Below are 26,476 nucleotides of genomic sequence, written 5' to 3' on the forward strand. Positions count from 1 at the left end.
ACTGAGGTGCAGACTTGGGTGCCTAAAGGCCACCTGCAGGACACCCCCCTGCTCCCCACTTTGGCTGATGGCAACTCCAGCCTTCCAGTAGCTCAGGCAAGAACCTGGGAGTCCCATCCACTTTCTTCCATATCCCACCAGCAAGTCGCAGGGACCCCTTAGGGCCTCACTGCTGCTTGGACAGTCACCGTGCCTGTCCATCCACTGGGGCATCTGCCATCTTTCCCATCGTGAAGGAAACAAGATCTGACCAGGAAGACTTAGGGAACACGGTGGAGACCGCACCCACAGGACACCCCAGGAAGGCTCAATCCAAGGCTCGGGGCCCTGGGGTTACTGTGGAAGGTTTTTGGAAGCCGATCAGGAGTGCAGGGAGAGCCAAGAAGAGGCACCGACGCAGGCAGCGCGGCCCCTGGACATCCGGGACTTAGCCCAGAGCCCAACCCACCCGTTCCCTAGCCTCAGCCTACCCGAGAGGGGCTGCATCCACAGCAGGAAACCCAGGGCCACACGCTGTCCAACAATGGCCCGTGACCCACCTGAGCCTCCAGGTTTTGTGACCAGGTGCAGCCCCGTTCCCTGGGGGGTGGACCGGAAGCACCACACGTGGAAAGGACTGGTCGCACTCAAGTCTCTACTTTTATTGGCCAGCAGGCTACTTAAGGGGGATGAAGCGGGAGGAGTGGGTGGCCCCAATGCCGGGCCGGCCGTGCTTCACAGGCTTGTAGGTGATGGAGAACTCGCCTAGGTAGTGGCCGATCATCTCAGGCTGAGGAGGAAGGGAGCAGAGTGGTCAGGCAGGCGTGGGTGGCCAGGCCCCGCCCACCCCGGCGCAGCACAGCCCACGCGCACCTTGATTTCCACCTGATTGAAAGTCTTGCCATTGTAGACGCCCACCATGCTGCCCACCATCTCGGGCAGGATGATCATGTCACGCAGGTGCGTCTTCACCACCTCGGGCTTCTCCATGGGCGGCGCCTCTTTCTTGGCCTTGCGCAGCCGCTTCAGCAGCGAGTGCTGCTTCCTCCGGAGGCCGCGGTTCAGCCGCCGCCGCTGCCGCGCGCTGTACAGCTGCATCAGCTGCTCACTGCAGGCAAAGCGCACAGAGCCTGAGACCCGGCTCACCCCCACCGCCCGCCCACTGACATTCCCGCTTCCCGTAGAGCCCCCAAAGCAACACTCGCAGCCCGGCCAGGGCCCACGGCACCTGTGCCGAATGTTCGGGATAAAGCCCTCCGGTTCAAGAACCGCCCCCCACCCCGTGCTGTCCACAAACGAGGAAGCCGAGACAGGGAAAGAGGTAGCTCAGGTGAGGCGGCGGAGCCGCCGAACTTCGCGGGCACACTGCTCTGCCCCGAAGGCCTCAAGAACCCAGGAGCGGGGCCACCCTGAGAAACCCACTGCCAACGAGGACCCTGTGCTGTGCCCCCAGGAAGCCGGCCCCTCCGAGCCAGACGCGCGTACATCTCCAGGAAAAAAGGCGTCCCTGGCTGTCCGCAAGCCTCCCTCCCCATCTGGGGGCCAGGGCGTCGCACCCACCCTGCCTAAAAGCTGCCAGCTCCTCCAGCCAAACCTTAGACCAGGGATCGGCAAACTCCCGCCCACGTACCAAATCCCAGCCTGCAGCTGCCCGATCTCAAAAGGCTCGCGAGCTAGGACAGCGTTTACATTTCCGAAGGGGCGAAAACACGTCCAAAGGAGACACGTAGAAATCCTCTTAAATTCCATCCTCAACGTCTCCACGTGGAGTTTTATCCGCACGCAGCCCCGCCCTCTCCTTTACACACGGTCTACGGCCGCGGCCGCAGGTCAGGCTGCGGCCCCAGCCCTCGGCATCCCCCCACCCCGCCGCCATCCCCTGCCCGGCCGCCACTTACTAGGACATGTCCAGCAGCTGGTCGAGGTCCACGCCGCGGTAGGTGAACTTGCGGAAGGTCCGCTTCTTCTTCTGCTCCACTTCCGCCTGCGCGGGCCGGGATACGGGTGAGAGGGACCCCGAGACCCACCTCCCAGCCGGCGGCGGCATCACCGGGCCCGCGGCTCCCGCCGAGAAACGTGCGGCCCTCCCGGGTACGGAAGCCCACGGGGACGTACCACCTAGGGCCCGTCCCGGGGCGGCCCGGGGCTACGGGGGCTCGGCTGGGACAAGCAGGCCGACACAGGCCTTCCCTGCCCCGGGTCATTCCGATACCCAGCAGGCCCGCCCCGCGGCCCCATGTCCGGCGGCGGTTCCGGAGGCCTGCAGGAGGCTGCCGCAGCGGCGCGGCCTGACCGCGGCCTCCACTGCGCGGCCAGAGCTCGGATGGCGCTGGATGGGCCCGGAACAGACACGGTAACCGTCACACTCACCATCTGGTCGGCTCTTCAGAAAAGATCGTCCTTTCTGCGCCTGCGCAGTTATCGCGAGGCCTCTCACGTGCCCCGCCCCCGGGCTGCGCGCGCGCTTCCGCTTTCCCAGCGGAGGACGCGCGCCCTCTGCTGTCCGGAGGCCAGAGCGCTGACTGCGAGGAATAAAGGAGCCTCTGCCAACCTTGGGTGCTCGGACCCCCAGGCTGGGGCTGGCCGCCTAGTATTTGGGAGCCCCTTCCTCAATTGGGGGACGTGGGACGCGTCGCCGCCCGTTTTGGAAACTCATATTCGTGCTCCGTAATCTCCATAATGAAATCCACATAAAAAAGTGTTTATGGATTGCCTGTTTGCAGTAAGCGCGCTGTCTGGGTTTGGGACTGGCCCTCCCCTAGAGAGCTCCCGACCCAGTGGGCGAGACAGACCCGTAAGAAACAAGGTCATACAGATATCTGAGCCAAAAGGAAACTCGGGGGGGTTGGGGCACTGCCTTTGCACAGATGGTCAGAAAAGGCTTCCCTGATAGGGACCAGCCAGCCTTTAACAGACGAACTTATATCAATATAAAGTAACAACTGCAACACTGCAGTGCTAGGTTTGCAACACATAAGCATGTAATATGTCTAACAAGAAGAGCAAGGATGGGCCGAGGGATGAGAGCTATATAGGAGTACGCTTTCAATAGTCACTGGAACAAGGTGTCCATCTGAAGGCGATTCTGGTACATTAAGATGTATGTGGTACATTGTGGCCCAGCAATTCCACTCCTGCATGCATACCCCGAAGAACTGAAAGCAAGGACTCCAACAGATTTGAACACCCATGTTCACAGCAGCATGATTCACAGTAGCCAAAAGGTGGAAACAACCCAAGTGTCCATCCATGAATGAGGGATAAACACAATGAGGTCCACCCACACAGTGAAATATAATTGAGCCTTAAAAAGGAAGGAAAATTTGACACATGCTACAATGTGGATGGACCTTGAGGGCATCAGTGAGAGAATCCAGACATAGGACAAAATACTGCATAATCCCACCCATGTGAGGTCCCCAGAGGACACGAATCCATAGAGGCAGGAAGTAGATGGTAGGGGTCAGGAGCTAGGAGGGGAGGATGGGGAGTTAAGAGTTTCAGTTTGGGAAGAGAAAGTTCTGGAGATGGATGGGGGGGATGGTTGCACAACAATGTGCATGTACTTAATGCCACTGAGCTGTGCACTAAAAAATAGTTTAAAATGGCCAATCTTGTATTTTTTTGTTTTTTTTTTTTTTGGCTGTGTGGCATGTGGATCTTAGTTCCCTGACCAGGGATCAAACCTGTGCCCCCTGCGGTGAAAGTGTGGTCTTAGTCACTGGACCACCAGGGAAGTCCCCTACCAATCTTTTATTTTGTCACAGTAAAAAGCAACCCAACAGATGTGTGTGGTAAACTATAGAACCCCTAAAAAACTCAAAAAGCACAATGAAAAAAATTAAAAGAATTAATTTTCTAGCTACACTAGAAAATAGTCACTGAATGCAAAAGAAAGCCGTAACAGAGGCATACAAGTACAAAAAGACGTGATACATAGAAAACAGTTAAACGTTTGGCAGGGGTAAGCCCCATGAATGGATCGAGGATGCAACCAGCCCTGCAGGGAGGCTGAGGTCCTGGAAGAGGGAGTGAATGTGCAAAGGCCCTGAGGTGGGAATGAGAAGATAAAACAAGAGAAAAGGCCAATGCCCTCCCCTCCCCCCAGCCACATAACTCCACCGCGCCTCACTCAGTTTGCCTTCACTCAGTTTGCATGGGGGGCACGAGGTGACTGTCTCCAGCCCCCTACCGACTAGGCTTGGCCAAGTGGCTTTGGGGGGAGCTGGGGCTGGCCTGGAGGGGACGAAGTCTGAGCCCTCCTCAGCCATTTCCACAACGGGGTGGGGTGGGGTGGGGTAGCCAATTAGGCTTCACGCGAAGGAGGGGACGTCCCTCCATGCCCCAGTGGGGTACAAGCACTGTGTTTGGGACTGCAGGAAGTGTCTATCAGGGTGTAAAGGTGCGAAGCGGGCTTGCCCAAGTTTACAGAGGCAAACGTGGTCCTGGGAGCTCCTGGCTGGCTGGAAGTCCCTTCAATGTTTGCACGGCACCCTTTGGCCAAGAGACTGTAATTTTGCAGAGAATTCATCTTGCTGATGTAAGGAGCTAATTTTTAACAATGCGACGACATGCAGTGGGGACTGGAGGGTGTGGGCATGAGGCCCCCCCGCTCTGCCTGACCCTGCTGCTTCTGTGAACCGGAGGGATGGGTGGAGGAGGGGTGCAGTCTTGGAGGGTCATCTTGGGTCTGGGGGAGAAGATGCCCGTTTCACTGGCTTTCTGGGCTGAGCCAAGCGTCCCTTCCCCCGCTAAGTGCACTGGGCTGGGGCTCACCGGCTATCTAGTTCACCGCATTTTCAAGCCTGGCACACTGGAGCTATCCAGGATTTATGTTCTGAAATCTTGATTGTCGTTTTTACGACAGGAACGGCTCCACCACTTCACGTGGCAGAGGGGACTCTGCAGGTGGGAACTCGTCCCACCCCGCCTCCCTGGCCCCCAGGTTCCCTCTGCTTCTCTGGGATCCTCCTTTGCTGGGACTCAAGCTGCTCCACTGCCCAGGCCTGGCCCTGCCTCTAGGGCCCTGTGAACAACAGCTGGGCCCCACCAAGTGCCCACCATGACGACCTTCAGCTCCCTGAGCTGCACCCCACTGGCCCTGAACTGGGGGTGTCGACAGCCCCCCCACCCATGTCCACGGCCAACTTCGTGGAAAGATGAGCGGCCTGCCCGAGGCCACAGTCCAGGTGTCACTCCCACAAGGGCGGGGGAAGCCTGGCCAGCCCCACCCGTGTGCAGACCTCTCTTCCTTGGAGCCTGGCAAGTGGCCTCTGAACCCTGGGACCCAGGGTCCCTCACAGTGCATCTGCAGCTCTGACCAGGCACCCCCCCAAGACCAGATCCCCCAAAGCCCCAGACCTGCCAAGGAGGGCCCGGGCTCCCCACACGGAAAGGGGCTCCTCCAAGCAGAGGGAATAACGGACACAGCGTGGGTTTCTAATCCAAACGCACTTTCTTTATTCAAACCGGTCAGCGGGGACGCCCTGAAGCCCCAAGCGCGGGAGATGGGCTGGCCCGGCCTCCTGGTACTTGACACCAGGGCGGACGCAGGCGAGCGCGGCCCCACGGCGCACCTGCAGACATGGTCAGGCACGCCAGTCGACAAAAGCAAAGAATAAACAAAAAACAAAACACACTCAGTAGATTTCTTCTTTAAGCTCCCAGAGTTTCTGGACCAACGAGTCCCAACCCTCAAAGCCAGGAGTGAGGGACTAAAAACGCCCCTCACCTCCACCAGTGCCGACAGAAACCCTGTTTTAAATTAAAAAATAAGCGAGTATACATTGTAGAAAATTTCTCTTAAAAATCTCACAATTTGTAAATGTATATTTTTTTCTTTAACATAAAAGTTTACAATATACGGTAAAATAAAGGCTCAGGAAAATAATTTCAAAAAAAAGGAAGAAAAAGAAACCTGAAGTTTTTTGAATTAAAGCTGAAGAATTTTTTTAACCCTGTTGTTGAACCAGTGACTTTTTTATTGAGCTGATGGGTTAGAGAAAGAATATGTTTAAAAACTTCGGTCCAGATGCCCACAGCCACCGCCAGAAGCCCCCCACGCTCCAGTTGGTATTTTCCCCAAGTTTGTGATTGTCACGAGTTCACAAGTTTGAATCCTGGCCTCAGCCGCCTGACATCCTCAAGGTGCTGCGGCTAGCGTCGGTAGGGGTGGAATCCTTGTACGTTGTGGTTCTGACCGCGTCCAAAGCCACTTCCGCCGGCAGGGGGACCCCCCGAGCCGGGCACCGAGGGGCCCCCGTAGGAGGGGGGCTGCTGGCTGGGGTCTGAGAAGCCCTGTCCGAAGCCCGCCAAGTCCTGTCCGTAACCTGCAGGGAAGGGCTCAGTGAGTTGGGACCACTTCCGCTCCCACTGGCACCCACAGCCAGGGCCCTGCGCGGGGCAAGGCGTGGACCCGGAGGGTGAGGGCCCACCTGGGAGCCTCGGCAGGACCCTGGGCAGCTGTCTTGCACAGAAAGAAAAGCAGCTCCAAGACCCCTCGGACCCCTCGTCTGTCCCGTCTGCTCTCAGCCCATTTCCCCACTCACTGCCCTGCCCTCACGGCTGGAGAGGCCCTTGATCCTGGAGACACAGATTATCTGGCCTGCCTTGGTGGACCACAGGCTTCTAGAAAGTTTGTCCTCGGGTGGAACACAGGGTGGACTCAGCACAGATTTCAGGATGGGAGGAAACGTGACAGGCCAGCCTGGGGTACAGGTACAGAGCTTGGCCCTGATGGTGCTGCCTGCACAGCCCGTCCAGGTCGGGCAGCCCCTCCTCCAAGCAGGAGCAGCCCCGCACCATGAGCAGCAGAGGGGGCCGTCCAGGGGCCCAGACGCCCACCGTGCTGCCCCGTGGAAGGAGAGCACGGGGCCAGCGGGGAGGTGGCCGGCCAAGATCCTCGCCCTGGCAAGGGCCCGTCCCCGAGGGCACCGCCGGGTCCACCCCCGCCCAGGATGGCAGAGGAGGCGACATCGTGGCCCGGGCGCAGGCAGTGGGGACCGTGGAGGAGGAGGCGCCACCTACCTAGGCCACATCACTGCTCAGCCTGACCATAAGAGTGTAAACAAAGTGAGGGCCGAAGCCTGGCGGCTCTGGAGAAGAGGTACCCAGGCCTGGCAAGAGACGAGACCAGGCTGACTGCCCCAGGCGGCCTCGGCAGAGGAGCAGGGGTGGGGAGGGGCACACGCGCTGTCGCTCGCACACCCCCACCGGGGGCCGGCGACCCCACACCCGCCACCGCCACCACGTCCTGCTCCGGGTGAGACGAGAACCCACATGCTCAGGAACCGCGGCCGGGCAAAGCCCCCAGGGGAACAAGAGCGTGCGATGTAGGAGTGCTGGGGGCGTCTGCTCAGCGCCAGCAGAGCCCCAGGCCCACCCTGTCCCCAAAGGAGCTCCTCTGATGGGTGCGGACCCTGGGCTTCCAGCATCTACCTGGCAAGCACCCTTGGGAACACACAATGCTGACATCGCACGGCCCTCACACCCGCCCTGTGCCCTATAAACCCAGACACCCAAGGCGGCAGGGCCCGCCGGGGCGCCCCCAGGCACAGGTCCCGGACGTCTGCCAGCCGCGGATGCTCCTCCGCGCCAGCGCCCTGGCCGAGACCCCAGAAACCAAGCGCCTGCTTCAGGCCCGCTCGAGCCTGGGTCTCTCGAGCTCTCCCCACCGCGCGTGGATGCGGGGAGCGAGGCACTCACCGTACTGGCTGTACGGGAAGTCGGGCTGCGCCGATGGTGGTTTGCTCATGTCCGGGGCGGCCTGAGACGGAGGCGGCGGGAAGGCCAGAGGTGCAGCCCCCGGAGTGGCCGGTGGCGGGGGGACCCCCGGGGGGGCGAACTGATCCGGTGGGGGAGGTGGAGGCCCGTAGCCAAAACCTGCAGGCAGACAGGAAAGACAGACACAGACGCAGTGTTCGCCCTCGGGGAGCCACCCAGACCACCTCCACCCAGCAGCCAGGCCTCGAGGACGCCCACAGGCCGGGCCCACAGCCAAGGAAACAACCCCCGCCGGGCAGAGCCCGACCAGCCGCTAGCCTGGCAGCACATGCCTAGCGGGGCGGGTCCGCTGCCCGGGTGGCCTTGGGAAAGCGGGAAGTCGTGAGCCGTCCATGAAGGGCGCTCCGCTCTTTCTTGTCAGAAATGAAACTGGCCGGGGGCTGGGCCAGGAGCAGGCGCCCCTCCTATAAGGGCACGCCGGTCATCAGGTGGCCCGCAGGCCCTGCCTTGTCTGGGCTACAGGGCTGCACTGCCCGGTCCCGGGTCCCTGGCCACAGGGGGCCGCTGAGCACGCCGCCCCAAGGACCACGAGGGAAGGAAGGCGGAAGACACTTCCCGCCAGCCGAACAACACACTGAAGTGGCTGCCTGTCGGCCCTACAGGACCAGGTGAGGCACTTCTCTTTCCCAATGGACACATGGTCACCACGTGTGGCCGCACCCGCTCTACGCACGGTGCTGGGGGATGGAAGGCCCGCGCCAGCCCTCCAGGGTCGCTGACCATCTGATGCCTCTTCAATTACAGCTGAGCACAGAGCAAGGGAATCAAGCCCCCTCAAGTGAAGTACGGAGAGCAGGTCCCGAGCGATTAAGGTGAGCAAGAGGTGGGGGAGGGGGGGTCTCTGTGCCCGAAAACTCCCAGGCCCCGGCACCCCCCAATAGGGCCCACGGCTACTTACTGAACTGCGGGGGCGCGCCATAGCCCTGGGGGAAGCCCTGGGGAGGGGGGAACCCTCCAGGAGGGGTGGACACAATGTAAGAGGTGAAGGGCGGGGGCGGCGGGGGGGCTCCTCTTCCCGCAGGGGGCGGTCCGTAGCCACCTGGAACACAGCAAGCAGGCTGAAGGCAGGCTGAGGGCGGGCAGAAGCCCCCAGCCCCACCCGCCAGTTTCACACCCTGTTCTCTCCATCTCCTCCCAACAGGGACTCACCAATCGCCTGTCCTGCTGGCACCCACATCCCTGCGGGGAAAACAGAGAGGAGTGGGTGCTGCGTCAGCGCCATGGCGTGGACTGGGGACCCCCCCCCACTACGGGACCTGGTGTCCTGACGCATCACGGGTGCAGGGGAGGCGTCAGAGGGGAGCCTTCCTTGGGTCGCATGGCCCCAGCTCTTCCAAGCAGCCCCTCGGTCAGGAGGGCGGGGATGCCCCCAGAGCAGGGACTCAGTGGCATGTGTGGGACTCAGGCTGGGAGGCAGGAAGCTAGGGCGGCCTCCGGCCAAGCGCTGCTTCTTGCCCTGCTTGTGGGTGTGAGGGCATCTGGTCTCACTAGATGGTTCCCTACAGCCGTGGCTTGTTTTGCAATAAAAACCATTCTAAAAGCCAGCCCTGGAGAGACCAGGAATAAAGCCTGGAGCCATGCAGAAATGAGTCTATGAGCTTGGGGGCGCCCGGTGCCCTTCCCTGGACAGTGTTCCTTCTCTGGGTTTCTAAAGGGAATGGAGGCTCCTGGACCCTGGCTCAGGGCCCCTGGCCACCCCAAGCCTCCCCTGCAAGCTGCCCGTAAAAGCTCTGCCAGCCCCACACGGAGGGCCCGCAGCCCAGGGAGCTAGAATAGACCCAAAGGGCTCAAGAGGCAGGACTCCATGCTTCCCCCCCGCTGGGTGGAAACGCCACTCTCCCTAAAGCCTCCGACCAGAGCTCGCGAGACAGTCAGGCCACGTCCATCTCCCACTCTGGCCTCATGGAACCTGCCCTTGGGGACACACCTCCGACCTCCACCGGAGGCACCAGCCCAGCACTCCCATTGCCCGCGGGCGGCAGACGGGACAGACCCACCCAGCCCTGGACAGAGAGGGGCCCTGGCGCAGGTTCTGGCCCCCACGGCGCGCACGTGTGCCAGTAGGCGCGTCCCAGCTGTGGATGGGCCCCTCGGGAGGGGCGCCAGCCTTACCTTGCGGGCCATACCCCTGCTGCCATGTGGGTGGGGGCTGACCTGCCCAGCCATTGGCGGCACTAGGCACGACCCGGCTGCCCCACTGGCTGGCCCCCGGCTGGCCCGGTGCTTGGCTTTTGCTGTCCCGTGGCTCGGCCCGTTTAACTTCCACCTAGACAAATTGAGCTCTGGTTTAGGGAGACGCTGAGAGCCTCATACCCCCTTCCCTTCAGACACACCCTCAGATAACTTACGACTACACTTAGCATCTTATTACGACTTAAAACTAAATACTTAACTATAAACCTTATTTAGGCCAGTAACTTTTTTTCTTTAAAAAGTTTTTAAAATTCTTTTGTCTAAAAAATGTTTCTCAGGTACAACAGATCCAACTGTAAGACACATGAAGCCCCACCCACTGCAGAGCAGGGCTGAGGGCCAAGAGTCCGCAGAGAGTTCTGTGCGTAACAGGGGCCTTTCAGTCAAGTTAAGGGGCAGTGTCAACCCAGGGTCACGCAGGCCAGGCTCGGGCCAACCATCACGGCCCTCCTCTTGGCCTCCCAGGCCGGTCGTGCAGACCCTCTCCAAAGCCCCCGCCCTGCCTGCACCCTTCAGCTCATACCTGAGAAACACAGTTGGTTTACTTAGGTTTTTTATTTAAAATGTCTAATGGAAGATAAAGACTTACCTTCCCCAGGCTAACGCTTAAAGAATCTCAATTAACTCAAAATAATGTCAGAGGGAATGGATGTGATAAGAGAATCTTACATTACATCTAACAAAAAAAGTAAACAAACATGCAATAAAATGGACATTTGAATCAGTAAGCAATCTTCATACTGTGTTAGGTCAGCAGCCCAGGACCCTTCCGCTTTTGGACGTGCCAGGAGCCACAGCACGTGGAGGGCGGGACAAGGGGACCGAGGTACCCATCCCACCAGGCCTAGCCCCGCCTACACAGCCTTTCCAATGTGGGCCGACTGACAACAAAGACCCCCCATTCCAGGGCTGCGTTAGCATTCTAGAATCCCCAGTTATTCTTGTTTGTAGGATAAATTTTAGCCAGGGGAGAGAGACAATGAATTCACTTGGAGTCGTCCTTGGGGCCTCACAGCCTGGTGCGCCAAGCATCCTGTATTCAGAATCCCATCAATTCTGCCTAAAGGCGTTCCTGGGAGAGAACAGACAGGCGGGGGACAGAGGCACAAAGACCCCACCTTCCAATGCCCCGAGGATGCTCCATGGACAGGAACAAAATCCCCAGTAGCTCAGGGCGGTGCGAAAGCAGGACCAGAGGACCCATTTCAAAGAACTCAAGTTAATGAGTCTGCACGCTTTCCTTAAGGGAATTTGGTTCCTGCTTACAAAGCAAAGCAGCCCTGTGACTTAAAAAGTATACATATTCTTTTAGTGTTCCTATTCTGCCCTTAGCTTTTAATTACAAGTGGGCCCCAGCCCTTCGAGACCCGGCCGGAGCTGGACTCTGCCCCTGGGAGCAGATCCGTGCACTGAGAGGGCCTCTCTGTCCCTGAAGGAGGACCTCACTTCTCCCCAGTTGTAAACGCCATAGGACCTTAAAACATGGGACACGGGCTCCTCTGAATGTGTGTTCATAACAGCACACACCCTTGGAATCTGCAAGCTAACCTTAAACTAGGAGCATCAATGAACGTCTCAAACTGAGAGCATGACTGTGTCTCCTGCACAGTCAGGTTCGGGTGGAACTGAGTCAGCCGCCCATCTGTAAAGCGAGGGGGCGGGGGGGTACCCCTGGGGCCAGATCCCCTCCACGTCTCAGCCGACGCAGGGCTCTGGCAAAAGGGCTGGGCTCGCCGAGGGGACGAGGACAAGCCGAGGGCCTGGGAGGGGCGGCAGCCTGGCCGGCTGCACAGCCCCCCACCAGCTACTCAGGTGAGAGCCAAGTTCTCAGCAAGCTCAGGGCCGGACAATGAGGGGTCGGGCCACCTCCCGAGAGGCTCCCTCCGTGGCAGCAACACAGTATGAAGATGAAACAACCAGAGGTCACTTGACTGCATGGAGTTAAGAACTATCAGGAGCGTGTGGCCGGCACCGAGTTCACAGTAAGTGACCCAATTGGAAAACCAATCCTTCAGGATGTTTACGTTGCGTTCAGTTTTACACGGAACCTGTTCTCAAAGGTTCAAGGCCCGGCACTTTACGGGCCGGCGTGGGACGGGAGGGGAGGGGAGGGGACACACATCTGAAGGAGTGGTCACTGAAACCAAGCCTGAGGCAACCCGTGACTTCACTGGACGCCAGCCTGCCCGCCCCACCGGCCGCCCCCCAGGGGCTCCCAGAACCGGGTCCGACCCCCAGCTGGGGGTCCCGGGATGACTAGCCCGGCCCTCCTCCTGTCAAGGGATTTCCTCTCCAGTGAAATCCCTAGGTTGCCTAAGACTTAGTTTGGTCTTAAGGTAAAATAAAACTACAACTACACACTTTTTTGCCCATGATGTCGTGAAAATGCATGTTGACAGCCTGGTCCACTGATTGTTCGTCCTCGAAAGTAATAAATCCAAAACCTAGCCAACGACGAAGAGTGAATCAAGGTAGCAGGGTGTTGTGACACAAAACAGGATGATGAACAGTATTAGGGACGGGCCGAGGGATCGACCGAGGGTTTCAGCGAAGCAAGTGTGCAAGGCTGTGGGGCATGAGCACGTCTCAGCCCAAACGCCGCTTCCTCCACAGAGGTGACCTTGAAACCACCGGGGCGCATCTTAGCAGCAGCCCGGACAGCAGGGCGGTGAGGGCCCGGCTGGGGGCAGCCCCGAGTGTGTAGTGGGTGCGCTTCTGCTTTTCTGAAACCCAGGGTCCTCCCCCTCGGCTGGCAGTCGCTTTGCAGCTAGTGCTGACAGCAGCCGTACATTGTTCTAGCGCCTTAACAGAGGTACGTCTCTACCAGTTAGAGCCTCGCCAAGCTTGCCCAACGCTGTTGGGTAAGCCCGAGGAGTTCTGCCAAGGTAACGTACGTATGTATACAGGTGTCTATCTATACGTAGCTGCATAAATAAATACACAGAGATACAGGCCACAGTGGGTTCCAGCAGGTCAAACACTGCTGTCGGCAGCAAGAGCAAGAGGCACCATGTCATCAAAAGGACAATTTCAAAGGGAAAAACAATTTAGCGTTTCCCAAACACAAGAGAGTGCAGTATAAACGAAGTTTGCTGGTCTGGTGAGCGCGGCCGCCTGGCTAGCGTGGAGTGTCCAGCCCTCAGGCTGCTGCTCTGGCTCCCCAGGGCCCATCTGCGCTGAGCACTACAGACCCCCCACGGCAGCCAGCTGCCGGAAGACCCCGAACAACAAAGGACAGGCCAGGGGAAGGGCCAGGGCCCAGAAGGGGAGGAAGATGGGTTTGTGGGGAGGGGCACGGAGCACCGTGGGAGGTGGATGCATGGGGAGGGAGGTGGGGCCAGCGGCAGGGGAGGGAGTGCCCAGGAAGGAGCAGCTGCCTCCAGGCCTCTCAAGCTGAGCAAAGAAGGATGCAGGAGCACAGTCGTGCGGACCGCGTGGAAAGAGTCCTGGCAAAATTGTGGTGGGAGAAGGATGGAGGAGGGAAGGCAGCTCAGAACAGTGGGTGGCAGCCTCGCAGGGAGGCCCGTCCTCTCTGCACACGCACGTGCCTGAGCGTGACACACACGCACACAGAACCTGCGCACAGCATGGGGAGGAACCGTGAACAGACCGGAGGAGACGGGCCGCAGCGGCGGGCACGCGGGAGGGTGTGAGGGAGCAAAGGCAGCGGCTGGGGTGTGTGGGGACTGAGCCCCGGGGTGGGGACGGGGAGCCTCAGATACACCGAGGGACAGGGAGGGAGGGAGGGAGGGAGGGAGGGAGGCTTCGGATTAGACTCAGGAGGGAGAGAAAGTAGGGACGAGCTCTTGGGCCGCCCGCTGACCAACTGCTGGCTCTGGCACAGCTCCCGCCCTCCACCCGCCTAGCACTGGGGGCCGCGCAGGGACTCGCCAAGCCCTATGGCGGAGGAGGATGGCAGGAGCCACACGGGAATGGGGCCAAGGGGTGAGCCCCGAGTGCTCTCCCGCAGCCCCTCCTGCCCAGACCCCGCCCAAGCCGCCTGGCGCCCCACAGGCGGCCCACGGGTTGTCTAAGAGCAGCCTCGGGACCCCCGCGTCCCGAGGCGTCCCAAGATCGGAGGCAAATGGTGGAACACAACATGGGTGATGAACGGCATGTGAAAAAGTGAACGTTTTCTCCAAGTGCAGGAGTGTCTGAAGCCACAGGGCTCGCGGTCCTTAGAGTGCAAGAGGCGGTGAGTCGTGGGGAAGGAGCCCCGGGGCGGGGCTTCTAGGGACGCGTCTGTCTGTCAAGAGGCGACATCACCGCTGAGGAAGCGGAACAGAAACACACTGAAACTTCGTTTACACCCCACTGGAGCAAAGCCCGCTCCCTCCTCTGACTGCGGGACTGGCCTGTACCTGTGTGATATAATTTAGCACCTGGAGAAGAGAAATCTAAAGAGATATCGTTAATCACAAACAATTCACAGAGAGAAAAGGAAAAACAACTTACTTAACATTACTGTACTTTACTATGAAACACTTAAGTATGTCACTAAGCATGTACGTCTACATTAAAATTAAAACTAAGACTTAACAGCTTAATCGACATGAAGTGAGAATACGTTACTTAATCATGGAGGAAGAGGAGAATGAGGTTCAAATGGCAAACTATTCTCCAGCATGGCGGGCGCATGCTGCGGGCGGCGCCGGCCACGCTTGGATGCCTCGAGGGGCTGGGCAGGGGCTAGCTCACAAGGCCGGTCCAAAAGCAGTTCAGGAACCAAAACACAGAGGCAGGGACAAATAGCAGCAGCCAGGGGGGGAAAAAAAAAAAAAGGAAAGAAAAGAAAGAAAAACAAAGGGCACGGAAATTGGGCGCCCAGTGCCCCAGCCCCGCAAACCACAGTGGACGTGCAGGTGGCGGCTGGGGGAGGCTGGTGCGGGCACGCTGGGGCGGCTCCTTGCCCTCCTCCCACCCGCCCCGCCGACTTAGGGGAAAAAGAACAAGAAAAAAAGAAAAAAGCATGGGATGGATCAAGGGAACTCCACGTTCAAGCCGAGCTGGGGCAGACCTAGCCTGACGACATGAAATGAGACTCCTGACTTCGCCGGAGTGAACTTAAAACAGGAGATGGTTGTAATTGAGGAAGTTCACAATTTAAAAGAAAGACTAATCTTTCAGGACACCCTTAAAAACAGAAACCATGTTGAAATTCATGCCAAGTTGTAAAAACTTCAAAAGAACGAGCTAAAAAAAAAAAAAAAAAAAAAAAAGGTTGTACCGCCTGCCCTTGGGAAGCAGACAGGCTGGGGCTGCGTGGGAAGGGACTTCAGTCTCCAAACCACCCTCTCCTGAGGCAAGGCTCGCTACAACCACCACCTAATTGTGAGATAGTTTGCCATCTGAGGGGAAGGCCAGGGACAAACTCCATCTCTTTTACCTCGAGGCCTCTGCTTTTCCGCATCGTAGATCATGACCACTTCTGTGACCTGGAAGGGAGATGGGCGTCTGAGGGCCCAGGTCTGCAGGTGGCATGGGCACATCTGCCTATAACACTCCCGGCCCCCGCTGCCTGGGACTGGCTGTCGAGTGCAGGAAGTCCTGAGGCAAAAGGCCGGCTTCCTGGGTTCTGAGACCCACGGGTCCAAGAGCAGGCCGAGGGGTGGTCACGGGGCAGGGTGGGTGGCTGGTCACCAGGGGCCCAGGCCCCACGCTCCAATGGGGAGACGAGAGCCAGGACCTCCCACCCGGGATCAGAGTCCCCGGCCTGGCTGGGCCACCACGCTCCCCTCCTCGTCCGCTCCGCACAAGTTCCTGCCAGGCCCTGGGCACACACAGGCACCACCAGGCAAGCACGCTGCAGCCGGGGCATGCGTGGCCAGCGGAAGCCTGCGGGGACTTCGTGTCTCTGCTTTGGATGAGGGGACAGCCTCCCCGCCCACTGGCCCCCTAAGCCCTGCCTGTGTCCTGTCTGCCCCGCTAGAACTCAGCTCCCCAAAGTTTTTTAGCCTCTTCCAGAAAACAAACCCACCCGCCCCCCATCCTAGGGGAGGAGGCGGAAGCCTCACCGAAGCCCAGCCCCTTCGTCCTGACACCATCTAGCACTTTCTACCACGGTGGCTACAACCAACCCGAGGGCCTTCCAGGAGGTCAGTCTGCCCCATTTACAGTAAGTCCTCTCCTGGGATGATAACTAGCCATGCAGGGAATGGATGGGGCTTTGGTCTGCTTTGTGCCAGGCTCAGCCTCCCCAGGACACAGGGCTGTGCCACTCCCGCCCTGGCCGACCTGCTGCTGGCGCGGGGAGAACTCACCACTCCGAATTTCTTGAAGTATTCCCTGAGCTCTGTCTCACCACAATTGTGAGGAATTCCACCGACAAATATCTTATTTGATTTACTGTTATCACTCCTGGGTCCTTTCTGCTGTTTCAAGGAGGAGAAGATGGTTAGTTCACGTGCGGAAACTTCCTAACACTCCCCGCTGTTGTGCACGGTGTGGCCTCTGAAGGTCAGACCAGACACCCCAGGAGCCCAGTGAGTCCAGAAAACCACAATGGCCGCTGTATGAACGAACGCGTCCACCCACCGACAGAGGCTGGGGCGCCCCAAGCACGCCCACCCACGGCGCCTGCCAGCTCTGCGGTGTGGAACCCAGGGCTTTAGGGGAGGAGAACGAGTACCAGGGTGGCCTGCACAAACCAAACTGGCAGACCAGGCTCGCTTCCAGGAGCAGTGTGTAAGCTGGTGACGCACGGACGGTGGAAAGTTCTGGTAACTGAGGCTCAGTTGCCACCTCTTTCGCCTTCTGGCCCGGACCCCGCTCTCTGTGGACACCCTGCGCTGCCACCTCCTCCCACCCCCCAGACACCAGCAGCTGGGGACGCAGAGGCTGCACTTTTGGGCGTGGGGGCAGGGTGCCAGCGGCAGGGGCAGGCACAGAGGGGGGTACACACACGGCCGGCCTCCGCAGCCACAGGTTCTGCGTCCTTGGATTCGACCAACCGTGGATCAAAAATATTCGGAAAAAAAAATTCCACAAAGTTCCACAAAGCAAAACTTGAATTTGCCGCACGCCAGCCAACTATTTACACTGTATCAGGTATCGTGAGTCATCCAGAGATGGTTTAAAGTGCACAGGAGAACGTGCGTAGGTTACAGGCCATTTTACGTAAGTGACTTGAGCGTCTGTGGATTCTGGTCACCTCGGGGGTCCTGGAAGCAGTCCCCGCAGATCCTACCGAGGGACGGCTGTGTAGATCACTGATGCTGACCACTGATGAATCTGGGCAGTGTTTTATTTAGGTGTTCACTGTACCACTCTTTTTCTGTATTTGTTATTTCCTAACAGAAAGCGGGAAAAATACGCCCTTGGTCTGAGCCCCTGAAGGAAATGCAGGTGCCCGGGCCCCAGCCCCACACAGCCCCCAGGCCAGCCCGTCCAGCAGGGCTTTCCTCGAGGACAGGGTACTCTAGGTGACGGCTGGCCTGGCACCGGGGGCCACACGCGGCTCACAGAGTCCCAAGGTGGGTTCTGAACTCAGCAGGCCTCCTCCCTGGACGGAAGCAGTCAGCAGAGCGCTGAGCGGTGGTGGTGGGGGGTCGGCCAGGAGCAGTCGGCGCGGATACAACAGAAGGTTCCTAACGACAGATGGCTGTGAGCCGTCGTTCGCAAGGTAGACTAATAAGAAACTTCTCGGTTACAAGATAAAATACTTCCAACACTGAATGGACCCGAGCCGTTCTCAGCTGCTCAACCTCATGCCGGAAGCCCTCCTGTTGCTCAGTCTGAGTGAACAAGGACCCAGGTCAGAGACACGGCTCCCCTCGCATCAGCGGCTGCGGGACACCCAGCAGGAGGCCCCAGCCCTTACCCAGCCTTCCTTCGGCCGCGTCCTCTCTGGCTGCATCCCCCGAGGCGTACATGGCTTTGGGTCGATCTGTTGGAAGTTTCAAAGGAGCAGTGGTGAACAGGAGGCTTGTTTCCCCCAGAGAGAAGGTGTGAGCAGCAGGGCCAGGGGCACAGGGCCCATCAGGTGGCCCGGGCCGCATCCTGGCCCAGCGCCAGGTCTAAGCTCGGAGCCTTAACCCCTTCAAACCAACCCCGCAGGAAAGCAGTCCTTGACACACACACACCACAGCTCGGGCACAGAGGCATGCCCAGGAGCCACACACAACAAGACGGAAAGCTTTATTCGGGGACCGGCACTCACGTTTCGGCCATCGAGGGTGTGTGGTCTGCTGGCCAGCACTGTGCCCACGCAGTTTGGGTCTTTGAATTTGACGAACCCAAAGCCTCGAGACTGGTTCGTTGTCTTGTCTTTCATGATCACGCAGTCCACAACCTCTCCATACTGGGAAAAGTAGCTGCGCAGCGTCTCTGCTCAGAGATCGGGACACACGCACATGCACAGCAGGGCATTAGGCAGGTCACACACTCCCAGCCCGTCAGCCTGACCTGTAAAGTGTGCAACTAGGAACCTTTAAACTGGCTGATCCACTGACATGGGGGCAGCGGAGAGGGTGAAGGACGGGGCGCCAGGGAAGGGAAGGTGCACCCCATCTCCGCGGGAAGAAGAAAGGCCACAGCTAAGTAGGCAGAGCCAGCGGATCCCTAGCCCTCCTGGCTCCACCTCCACACGCCAACAGCCTCTGCCGTCAGAGCCGGCCACCCTCCCCGACTGTGACCATGACCATGAAGCATCAGGACGAGATCAAGTTCCAAAGCCCACGATCATTCATCTCTGCCCCCATCAACTCCTGATCAAGTGCCCCTTCCCAGAAACCAAGACAATAAATAAGTCAGGAATTAAAGACAATTCACACAATCCAAAGACCGAGGTCCATTCGCACCTACCTTGGGTGGTGCTCCAGTCAAGACCGCCCACAAAGAGCTTCCTGCAATGCAACAAGAAAACATTCAGGGTCAAGAGGGTTCTGCCCTGGGAACTCCCCGGTGATCCAGCGGTTAGGACTCGGCGCTCACTGCCGTGGCCTGGGTTCAAGCCCTAGTCGGGGAACTAAGATCCTGCAGGCTGCATGGCAGAGCGCCCCCCGCAAAAAAAGAGGGTTCTGCCCAAGGTGCCGACCATCTGGCCTACCCTAAGGCGGTAACCCGGGGCACAGCCATGGCCCAGCCTCATCAGTCAAAGGCATGAAAGAGGCCTCCAAGATCTGCCCACAGGGCGGGAGTGAGAGTTAGAATGTCCCAAGTCGCATGTACACGCTAACCTCAACCACAGTAAGAAAAGAGAGACCGACGGCACCCCCTACCGTGCCAGTTTGGGAGCAGGATCACGGGGCAGCTTCCCAACTGCTCAGCAAACACCAAAGGTTTCCAAGTCCAGAGCTGAGATGCCACGCAACAAACTCGGACGACAGCGGGGATGAGGGCTTTAGGACAAAGCTGGGATATGCGGCACGTGGTCACAAGTAAGGACCCACAAATCACTGGGGAGGTCCCTGGAGCTCAGACATGGCAGGGTGGCCCGGGCTGTCCTTTCGGACAGGTGCCCTAGAATGTTTGAGAGGAAAACTTCCGGTGGCCTCCCTGCCTAGTGTCCACATAGTCCCGGGGCGGGTCCAGAACCCAGGAGCCTTCCACTGCCTGCCACTCTCAGGCTGGCTGGGCATGAGTGAACGGAGAGGCGCCCTGTGCTGCAGGCTCCCAGCCCGATCCGGGGCAGGTGTGATAGGGTAGGCAGGGGACGGGGCTCTCCATCCCGCCTGCTGCCCCGCGGAAAGGAATGACACTGTCACCCATGGAATGGCACCCAGGCACTGTCCCCATCCACAGCCAACCCCCCCTTGCTTGGCTTGAAGACAAAACGGCCCCCCGAGGCTGAGCGCGCTGAGGGCCCGAGAACCGGCAGCCGGGATGCAAGAACAGACCCTTGCAGGGCAGTGGCCCGCACTCAGGGGTCCCTCCCACTGAGGCTTTCTGCCTGGGGGAGAGAAACTCAGTGTGGAAGAAACAATTTCCCCGCCCCAGACAGGTGGCCCCTGCCATCCTCAACATGTCCCCGTCCCCCCACACAGAGCGCGTTTCTGGATGGGGAGGCCAGCTCACACCTGGCCCTTGTGACCTTCCTGTCCTGTCCCCTATGCACCCCTGCGAGATCAGGCCAGGCTCCTCCTGCCTCCCAGAGAGGAGGGAGCAGAGCCCGCAGCTGTGCCCCAGGGCCTGGCACCCAGGCAGGCGATGACCGAAGGGCCCTGAGGCCGGCAATGGACCGCCTCTGTACCCAGGCCTTGGGCACAAGCACAAACGGGTTTGCTGTGGAAAAGCAGCTTGAAGAAACAAAGGACCTGGAGCATTCTCAAAAAACCTGAGACAAACGCCAACTCACTTAGAGGAATACCCACCTCTGTTTAGCCTGCATGTGATCAGAACAGGAAGGTTGTCAGCCAGTCCCTCCAAGCAACCCAACCCCCATGCCGCTGAAGAGGAAGGAACTGGTCTGACCAGTCCAGGTTCCAGCCCTCGTTTAAATTTCAAAATCAGACGTTAAGGGGAAAAGAGAGAGAAAGGCCATCACCTGTGCAAATTGACAAAACCGGAATCTGCCCTGTGGATTAGATGATGATATGGTGTTGATATGTGCTTCCTGATTTTATCACTGTGCTGTATTTAGAAAATGTTTCTGTTCTTGGAAAACAGGACACACAGGAGCGTCCAGAGGCGCACAGGGCTGGAACGTGGCACGGAAAGCACGCAGCGGGGCCGGCGTGAGGAGAAACTAGGAGGCAAAAGCTGCTCACCCATGAGAAGATGCCAGAAGCACAGCTGGCACAGGAGAGAGCTCTATGTGACCGGAGACCCCATGCCAGCGCTGTGCTGAGTGCTTCATATACTTCCTTTCCTCCTGCTCCCTGTCTGTAGATGGAAGGTTCCGGAAGGCCCAGGGAGACCTCGCTGACCCGCGGTGGCAGGGACTCGGGGGCTCTAGGCAGACTTGGCGCCATCGCTGGTATCGCAGCCAACACACCTGCACAGGGTGCCGGGCTCTGCCCACCCTGCCGCCGTCGGGGGGTGGCCCAGACAGACTTGCTTGGCACCAGACGACCTCAGGCCTTTCTGGGCGCTTACACACGACTCAGCAGATGAAGGGTCAGCTGACTCTGCATGGCAGCCTCTCTCCAGCCCTTCTCTGCTCTGAAGGGTGCCAGAGTCATCACTCAGCTGAAGCTGGAAACTGGGGGGCCCTCCCACAGACCCCGCCCCGCCCCAGGGGACCTCCTGGCTCTGTCACACCCCTCCATCCCTGGATACCCGAGAGGAGGTCTGCAGTCAGCGCTGGCTCCCGGGGCCTGCCCCCCGACTGCCAGGATGGGGTCGCTGCCTTCCTCCAGGAAGGGGTTCGGCACAAGTGACCGGGTGCTGGGGTCCGGGAAACACTCACCCTCTTCTGGCTGCTGAACGGAAACATGCTCTGGATGACTCCCCTGTTCTTGCTCTGGGTACTTTAGGGCAACTGTGTAGTATGTACACCAGAAAGTCAGGCTCCGGTGGCTTCCCCGGCCCAGGCTGCCCACGGCAGGCACCACAGGCCGCGCCCAGGAGGGCAGGGGGCCAAGGCCAGGACCCCTCACACGGTCCGGCAGGCGGCCCTCTCCTCGAGAGCCTGCATTCACGCCTTTCTGCAGCCAGGGAGCCACCCCACTTCCAGCCCTTCTGCTGTGACAGACTGGACACCCAAAAGACAGTGGTCGGGACAGGGGTCTCACCCCGCCGGCCGGGCTTCCCTCCGCCAGCCGGTGAGATGACCTCTCATAAACTATGGGGCCGCACAACACATGGAAAGCCTGGGCCGACCTTCGCTGAGCACGTCGGAGGCGCGCCAGCTCCCTAAAGATACCACAGCCCACCGACCCCCGCCGGCCGGAGCCCCCCAGATAGCGACCTCCGCCGAAACACAGCCGCGCTCACCTGCAGGGGTGCCCCCAATTCTAGCCTGGCCACCCTGGGAGTGACCTTGGCCGAGTCCCCTTACCCTTCTAAGCCTCGTGTGCTCTGCCAAGGGAGGGGTCAGAGCTGAAGCTACAGAGGTTCAGCACAGCCCAGGGCAGGGGTTGAGGAGGGGCCCCGCACAGAGGGCAGCAAGCCACCAGGTTCAGGTGCTGAGCCCACTGCAACGGCCAGAACCAGAAGGGAGTCAAGTGGAGCAGCCCCCAGCATCACAGCCAACTGTACAGGCGTCCAAAGAGCCCTGGGACACACGTCCTAACCCACGGGAGCGAGCGGCATGGACACACTGGGAACCAGGCCTCAAAGAGCAAATGCCCCCAAACAGGGGTCTCATCTGGACAATTCTGCCCCCAGGGGACACTGGACCACGTCTGGGGACATCTGTGGCTCCTGGCATAGAGGGGGTGGGGACCAGGGATGCTGTTCCACACCCTGCAGAGCCCAAGACAGCTCCAAAATGCAAGAGAGAAGCCCCAGAGAAAAGGCCCTCCACTCCCACACCTACAGGGCAGGAGACACCTCTTCCCCCACCACACAGCGGCCCCCCATAGGGCGCTCACGCCCACAGGCCTCAGGAAGCTCGGCCCTGCGTGCTCCCGGTCTACACCCACGGGGCCAGCCAGAGCTCAACGGAAGGCTCTCTGCGTTCAAAGCCTCCGCAAGTAACCATTCCAGAAAGAGCCGCGCCCATGAGGGACCCACAGGCTCCGCCCCAGGACCCCTCCGGTGCTAAGTCACCTGAGCCTTCATGTGCCCCGCCCCCCATCATCCACCTCCCGCGTTTCTGTCCTGAGCAGCCGTGCCCACGTCTCTCTCCAGAGACCCAGTGCTGCTTTCCCTCCCCTCCCCCAGGTCCCTCCTCGCCCTGGGACCCTCCCCTCCCCTCAGTCACATCCAAGGGTCCCTGTCTCACCAGCCCGGGGGAACACCAGCAGAACCACATCTGCCAGATAAACCCCCCCTCAAACTCCTCTCCGGCTCCATGACACGTCAGCCCCCAGAACCTCAGTCCGGGGACCCCTCTTTAAGGGGGACTCTCCAAGGCCACAGAGGAGACCGGGACACAACCCTGACCGCTCCCCAGCCCTCAGCAAGGTGAGCGCCTGTCCCACCAGGCGGCCCAGGAGGGAGGACATCTGCCCGTGGCACCCGGCTCCACGAGGCCACACGTGACACCTGCTGCTCCTATTGGGCCTCTGCCCTCAAGACCCGCCCCGGCTCCACTTGGGCCACTGTGACAACCAAGATGACAAAAACATGAACTAAAAGCAGTGGCCTCGCCAGCCCCTGTACAGTCCAGACGCGGGGAAGCTTTGCCTTCAAAGGCTCAAACTCAAAAGTGCAGATCCCCGATGGGGCGGCACCCCAGGCATCCACCCACTTCCTGAGGACGCAGGTACCGTCCAGACAGTGGATCCGCCCCTCTGGCCTGGGAGCCACTGGGCAGGGACTGACCAGACATCAAAGCGAAGGAGGTCTGAGGGGAGGGTGGGTGTAGTCAGCGATCCGTGAGACTGTCACATCCCCATAACATGGCTACCACTTCGTCTGAGCATGACGCGCGCTCCCACACGGTGACCACCCCAAGTGGACAACGGTGGTCCCACCCACGGGAAACTCCAAGAGGGCCCATCATCAGGGAGCCAGATGGGGTCACAAGCACTGAACTAGAACAGCCACACAGATTAAGGAAGTCAAGGTGGACCCGGACTTCCCACAGCAAACGAAAACAAGGCTCCCACAGAAAACAGAAACTGACCAATGTTTTGGGGCAAAGCAATAAAGTTTCTGGAACACCTGACATCTACAACTTTAGAACTCAAGTAACCTGGGTGCATTCACCAGGGTGGCGAGGGGAACGCAGCCAGGCAGGTCCCTGATCCCGATCCTGGTTCTGCTACTTGCTCTGCGGCCTCCCCAAGCTGCCTATGGGTCTGGCGTGGGTCTGCGGTGCAGAGGGTGGGACCCTCCAGACCCAGCCTTGGATCCTGGCTCCACCCTCTCCCAGGGGTTGGTACAAGCTGTAGGGGTGAACCACCAGGGACCCCTGTCTGGCCGTCTCCTCGAGGGCACACCGAGGGGCAGGCCTCTTGGATCTGGAAGCTCCCTGCCTTCCCAGGCGAGAGGAAAGGCAGCCCAGGCCTAAAGAAGTCAGCCTCTTGGCCGCGGAAGGCTTGGCTGTCAGGAAAAGAGGCCCATGTGGCTGTGGAAGACCTGCTGCCGCTCCCTCAGGTCCTGCCCCTTTCGCCGCAACTTTCTTTTTACCCACATCCTAGTTTCCCAGCGGAAGCGCTGCAACTTTTCACTTACCCGACACACAGCTCAGGCTTCCAGTGCCTGTACGTCTTTCCTAAACAAAGCAGGCTAGGAGCTACACGCCTTCTTTCTGGTCCTCTAAACGCTGTGGGGTTCTGGAAGGGGGAGCCCACAAAACACACTTTATGTCCTACGGTGTAACGTGCTGCTGGAACCTGGCGGGGGCTCAGTGAGGCCAGCCACCCACCAGCCAACAATGACTTACTCACCAAATCAAGCGTTTTGTAAACACCACATCTGTTCAAAGCTAAGCGCACGGAGAAATGTACACAAGGCCACGGAAACCCAGCCCAGGCTGTTTTGCCATCTCCGCAAAAAGAACTTAACTGTAAAATTACGCTGATGCTGTAGAAACCAGTCTCTGCAAAGAAAACTAGACCAAACCCCTAGACTAGGGCAGAATGGGATTTCCTAGCTCCTCTGGGATCACTCTCCTCTCCAGCTCATTTAGCATTAGGCAAGACTATAATTAAAAGGGAAACTTAGCTATAACAAACCTTCTCTCACCAATAGTTGCACCAAGGAGAAAGACCTCAGGAGCAAGCCTGTCTGTCCACCGCCCAAGTTTCTCTTTCTCTTTATCTTAAACCCGCCCATGGGGGTTAGGTGGGGGCTGAGCAGGAAGGGGCTCCAGCAACATAAAAACAACAGTTGCAGACACCCCATCAGGTGGCGCGGAGGCGCTGAGATGGTGGACACTGCGGGGTGCGCTGCTTGCAGACCGGGGACGGCCCCCCATGACCTTGGCCCTCGGGCCTTCGGTTTGCGAAACTACACTTGGGAAGAGAGTAGATGGCGGAGTGGGCACTCGCTGAGTCCCGGGTGGGAGAAGCTGGGCGGCGGCAGAACTGGAACCCCCCCCCACGACCGGGCCGCCACGTGCGCTGACCCGCCAAGTTCGTGCACGGGCTGGGGGCTCCCTGGACCCCACAGGTTCCTGTTCGAGATCCCCGAAGAAAAGCACGAGCACAGGGACGGTTCCGCACCCCCCCCCCGCCCAGCGAGAAATCCAGGCGTGGGGGCAGACAGGGTGCCCCGGACCCCCCCCAACCCCGGGTTCCCGATCGAGAGTCTCCCTGCGGTAAACTCCGGTTCGGCGGCGGGGTCTCCCCCAGGCAGGTAACAACAGGAACCCCAGGAACCCCCAGTTGAGGCTCGGGGTTCCTGGCCAGGAAGCGGCGGGGCGCCCGGACCTCCAGGACTCCCCGGAACCCCCGATGGAGGTTCGGGGTCCCCTACCACGAGGCGGTGGGACACCCGGACCCCCAGGACTCCCCGGATCCCCCGGTTGAGGTTCGGGGTCCCTGGCCACGAGGCGACGAGGCGCCCGGACCCACAGAACTCCCCGGACCCCCGGTTCCCGCTCGGGGTCCCCGGCCACGAGGCGGCGGGGCGTCCGGACCCCCAGGTCCCCCCAGGGGCCCCCGGCCCGTCGCGCCCCCAGGCTCCCGGCCGCCGGCTCGGCACGGCCCCGCGGCGTGACCTTGACGGGCCGGGCGGGTCTGGGCGGGGGCCGGCCGAGGCGGCGGCGCGGGCCGGCGCGTCCTCACCCGATCTCGTCGGCGCCCGAGTTGTTCATGGCGGCGGCGGCGGCGAAGGCGCTCGGCGTCCGGGCCCCCTGGCTCGCTCCCGCCTCCGGAAGGTCACTGGCCCCGGCGCCCTCCCCACAGCCGCGGCCCGGATCTGCGCAACGGCGGCGGCCGCGGTGCCTCCTCCCCTCAGCGCCAACGGTCACCGCGCACCCCCGCGCCCGCGCCCGCGCCGCCGCCCTGCGCACGCCCGGGCGCGCTCCCGCACGGGGCCTCCGGGGGCGGAGCCAGGGGTGCGCCCGTGTGCGTGCGTGCGTGCGTGCGGCGGGGCCCGCGCCGCCGCCGCTTGGCCGCCGCGCGTCGGCCTAACTCCTCGGCGACTGCAAGCGTCGCCGCGGGGCACGTTGGGAAGTGGAGTCCCGCGCGCCGGCGCCGGCCCCGCCCCGAGGAGGGGAGCGCGCGGATCGAGCCCTGTGCGTGCGCGTGCTGCGGGCGTGCGTGCGTGCGCGGCGGCACGGGGCGCGTGCGCGGCCGGGCGCTCGGGGCTAGGCACCGCGGGGCGCAGGCGCGGCTGCGGCTTCCTTGTTCAGTCTCGAGTGCGGGGCGGGGGCGCGCGTGGGGTCAGCCGTGGGAAGAGGCCCCGCCCTCATCCCGCCGGGCCGCGGGAGGCTTCGGCGCCACGTTCGGCTCCTGAGCCTAGACTGCTCCCGCTGCCCCCAGAAGACGATACCGACGGTCAGAGAGGCTCATTCACCTGCCCAAGG

The 26,476-nt window shown here is 60.3% G+C and overlaps 2 protein-coding genes across 3 annotated transcripts; both read right to left on the bottom strand.

Annotated features, from left to right (window-relative positions):
* Positions 1-620: 620 nt before the first annotated feature.
* Positions 621-2,445, bottom strand: RPS15 (ribosomal protein S15). The gene is made up of 4 exons (XM_060094743.1): positions 2,350-2,445; positions 1,878-1,963; positions 853-1,087; positions 621-769 (listed from the first exon to the last, which is right to left on the bottom strand). Exons 1-4 carry the CDS (start codon positions 2,350-2,352, stop codon positions 656-658), a joined length of 438 nt encoding a protein of 145 aa, XP_059950726.1. The 5' UTR covers positions 2,353-2,445; the 3' UTR covers positions 621-655.
* Positions 2,446-5,415: 2,970 nt separating this feature from the next.
* Positions 5,416-25,931, bottom strand: DAZAP1 (DAZ associated protein 1). Of its 2 annotated transcripts, none has more exons than XM_060094746.1 (12): positions 25,734-25,931; positions 18,757-18,797; positions 18,113-18,279; positions 17,774-17,839; positions 16,215-16,322; positions 15,341-15,389; positions 12,316-12,398; positions 9,874-10,027; positions 8,911-8,940; positions 8,660-8,800; positions 7,684-7,860; positions 5,416-6,308 (listed from the first exon to the last, which is right to left on the bottom strand). In XM_060094746.1, the coding sequence occupies exons 1-12, from the start codon at positions 25,760-25,762 to the stop codon at positions 6,136-6,138; spliced, it is 1,218 nt and encodes a 405-aa protein (XP_059950729.1). In that variant the 5' UTR covers positions 25,763-25,931; the 3' UTR covers positions 5,416-6,135. The 2 variants fall into 2 exon arrangements, with proteins under 2 accessions (XP_059950729.1, XP_059950728.1); XM_060094745.1 differs by having other exon boundaries at positions 16,215-16,325; positions 25,734-25,930.
* Between the last annotated feature and the right edge of the window lie 545 nt (positions 25,932-26,476).

Source organism: Mesoplodon densirostris, chromosome 3, assembly GCF_025265405.1.
Source record: "Mesoplodon densirostris isolate mMesDen1 chromosome 3, mMesDen1 primary haplotype, whole genome shotgun sequence".
Taxonomy (NCBI): Eukaryota; Metazoa; Chordata; class Mammalia; order Artiodactyla; family Ziphiidae; genus Mesoplodon; species Mesoplodon densirostris.

What these genes read in the sequence shown, in the direction of transcription:
- DAZAP1 (XM_060094745.1), bottom strand. Translation starts at nt 25,762, where the DNA reads ATGAACAACTCGGGCGCCGACGAGATCGG. An exon ending in ACTTCAAGAAATTCGGAGTG is followed by an intron (nt 15,390 to 16,214) that starts GTGAGTTCTCCC and finishes TCTCCCTTCCAG; the next exon opens with GTCACAGAAGTGGTCATGAT. An exon ending in GGAAAAGCAGAGGCCTCGAG is followed by an intron (nt 12,399 to 15,340) that starts GTAAAAGAGATG and finishes GTCGTTGGCTAG; the next exon opens with GTTTTGGATTTATTACTTTC.
- RPS15 (XM_060094743.1), bottom strand. An exon ending in CAGCTGCTGGACATGTCCTA is followed by an intron (nt 1,088 to 1,877) that starts GTAAGTGGCGGC and finishes CTTTGCCTGCAG; the next exon opens with TGAGCAGCTGATGCAGCTGT. An exon ending in TCAATCAGGTGGAAATCAAG is followed by an intron (nt 770 to 852) that starts GTGCGCGTGGGC and finishes CTTCCTCCTCAG; the next exon opens with CCTGAGATGATCGGCCACTA.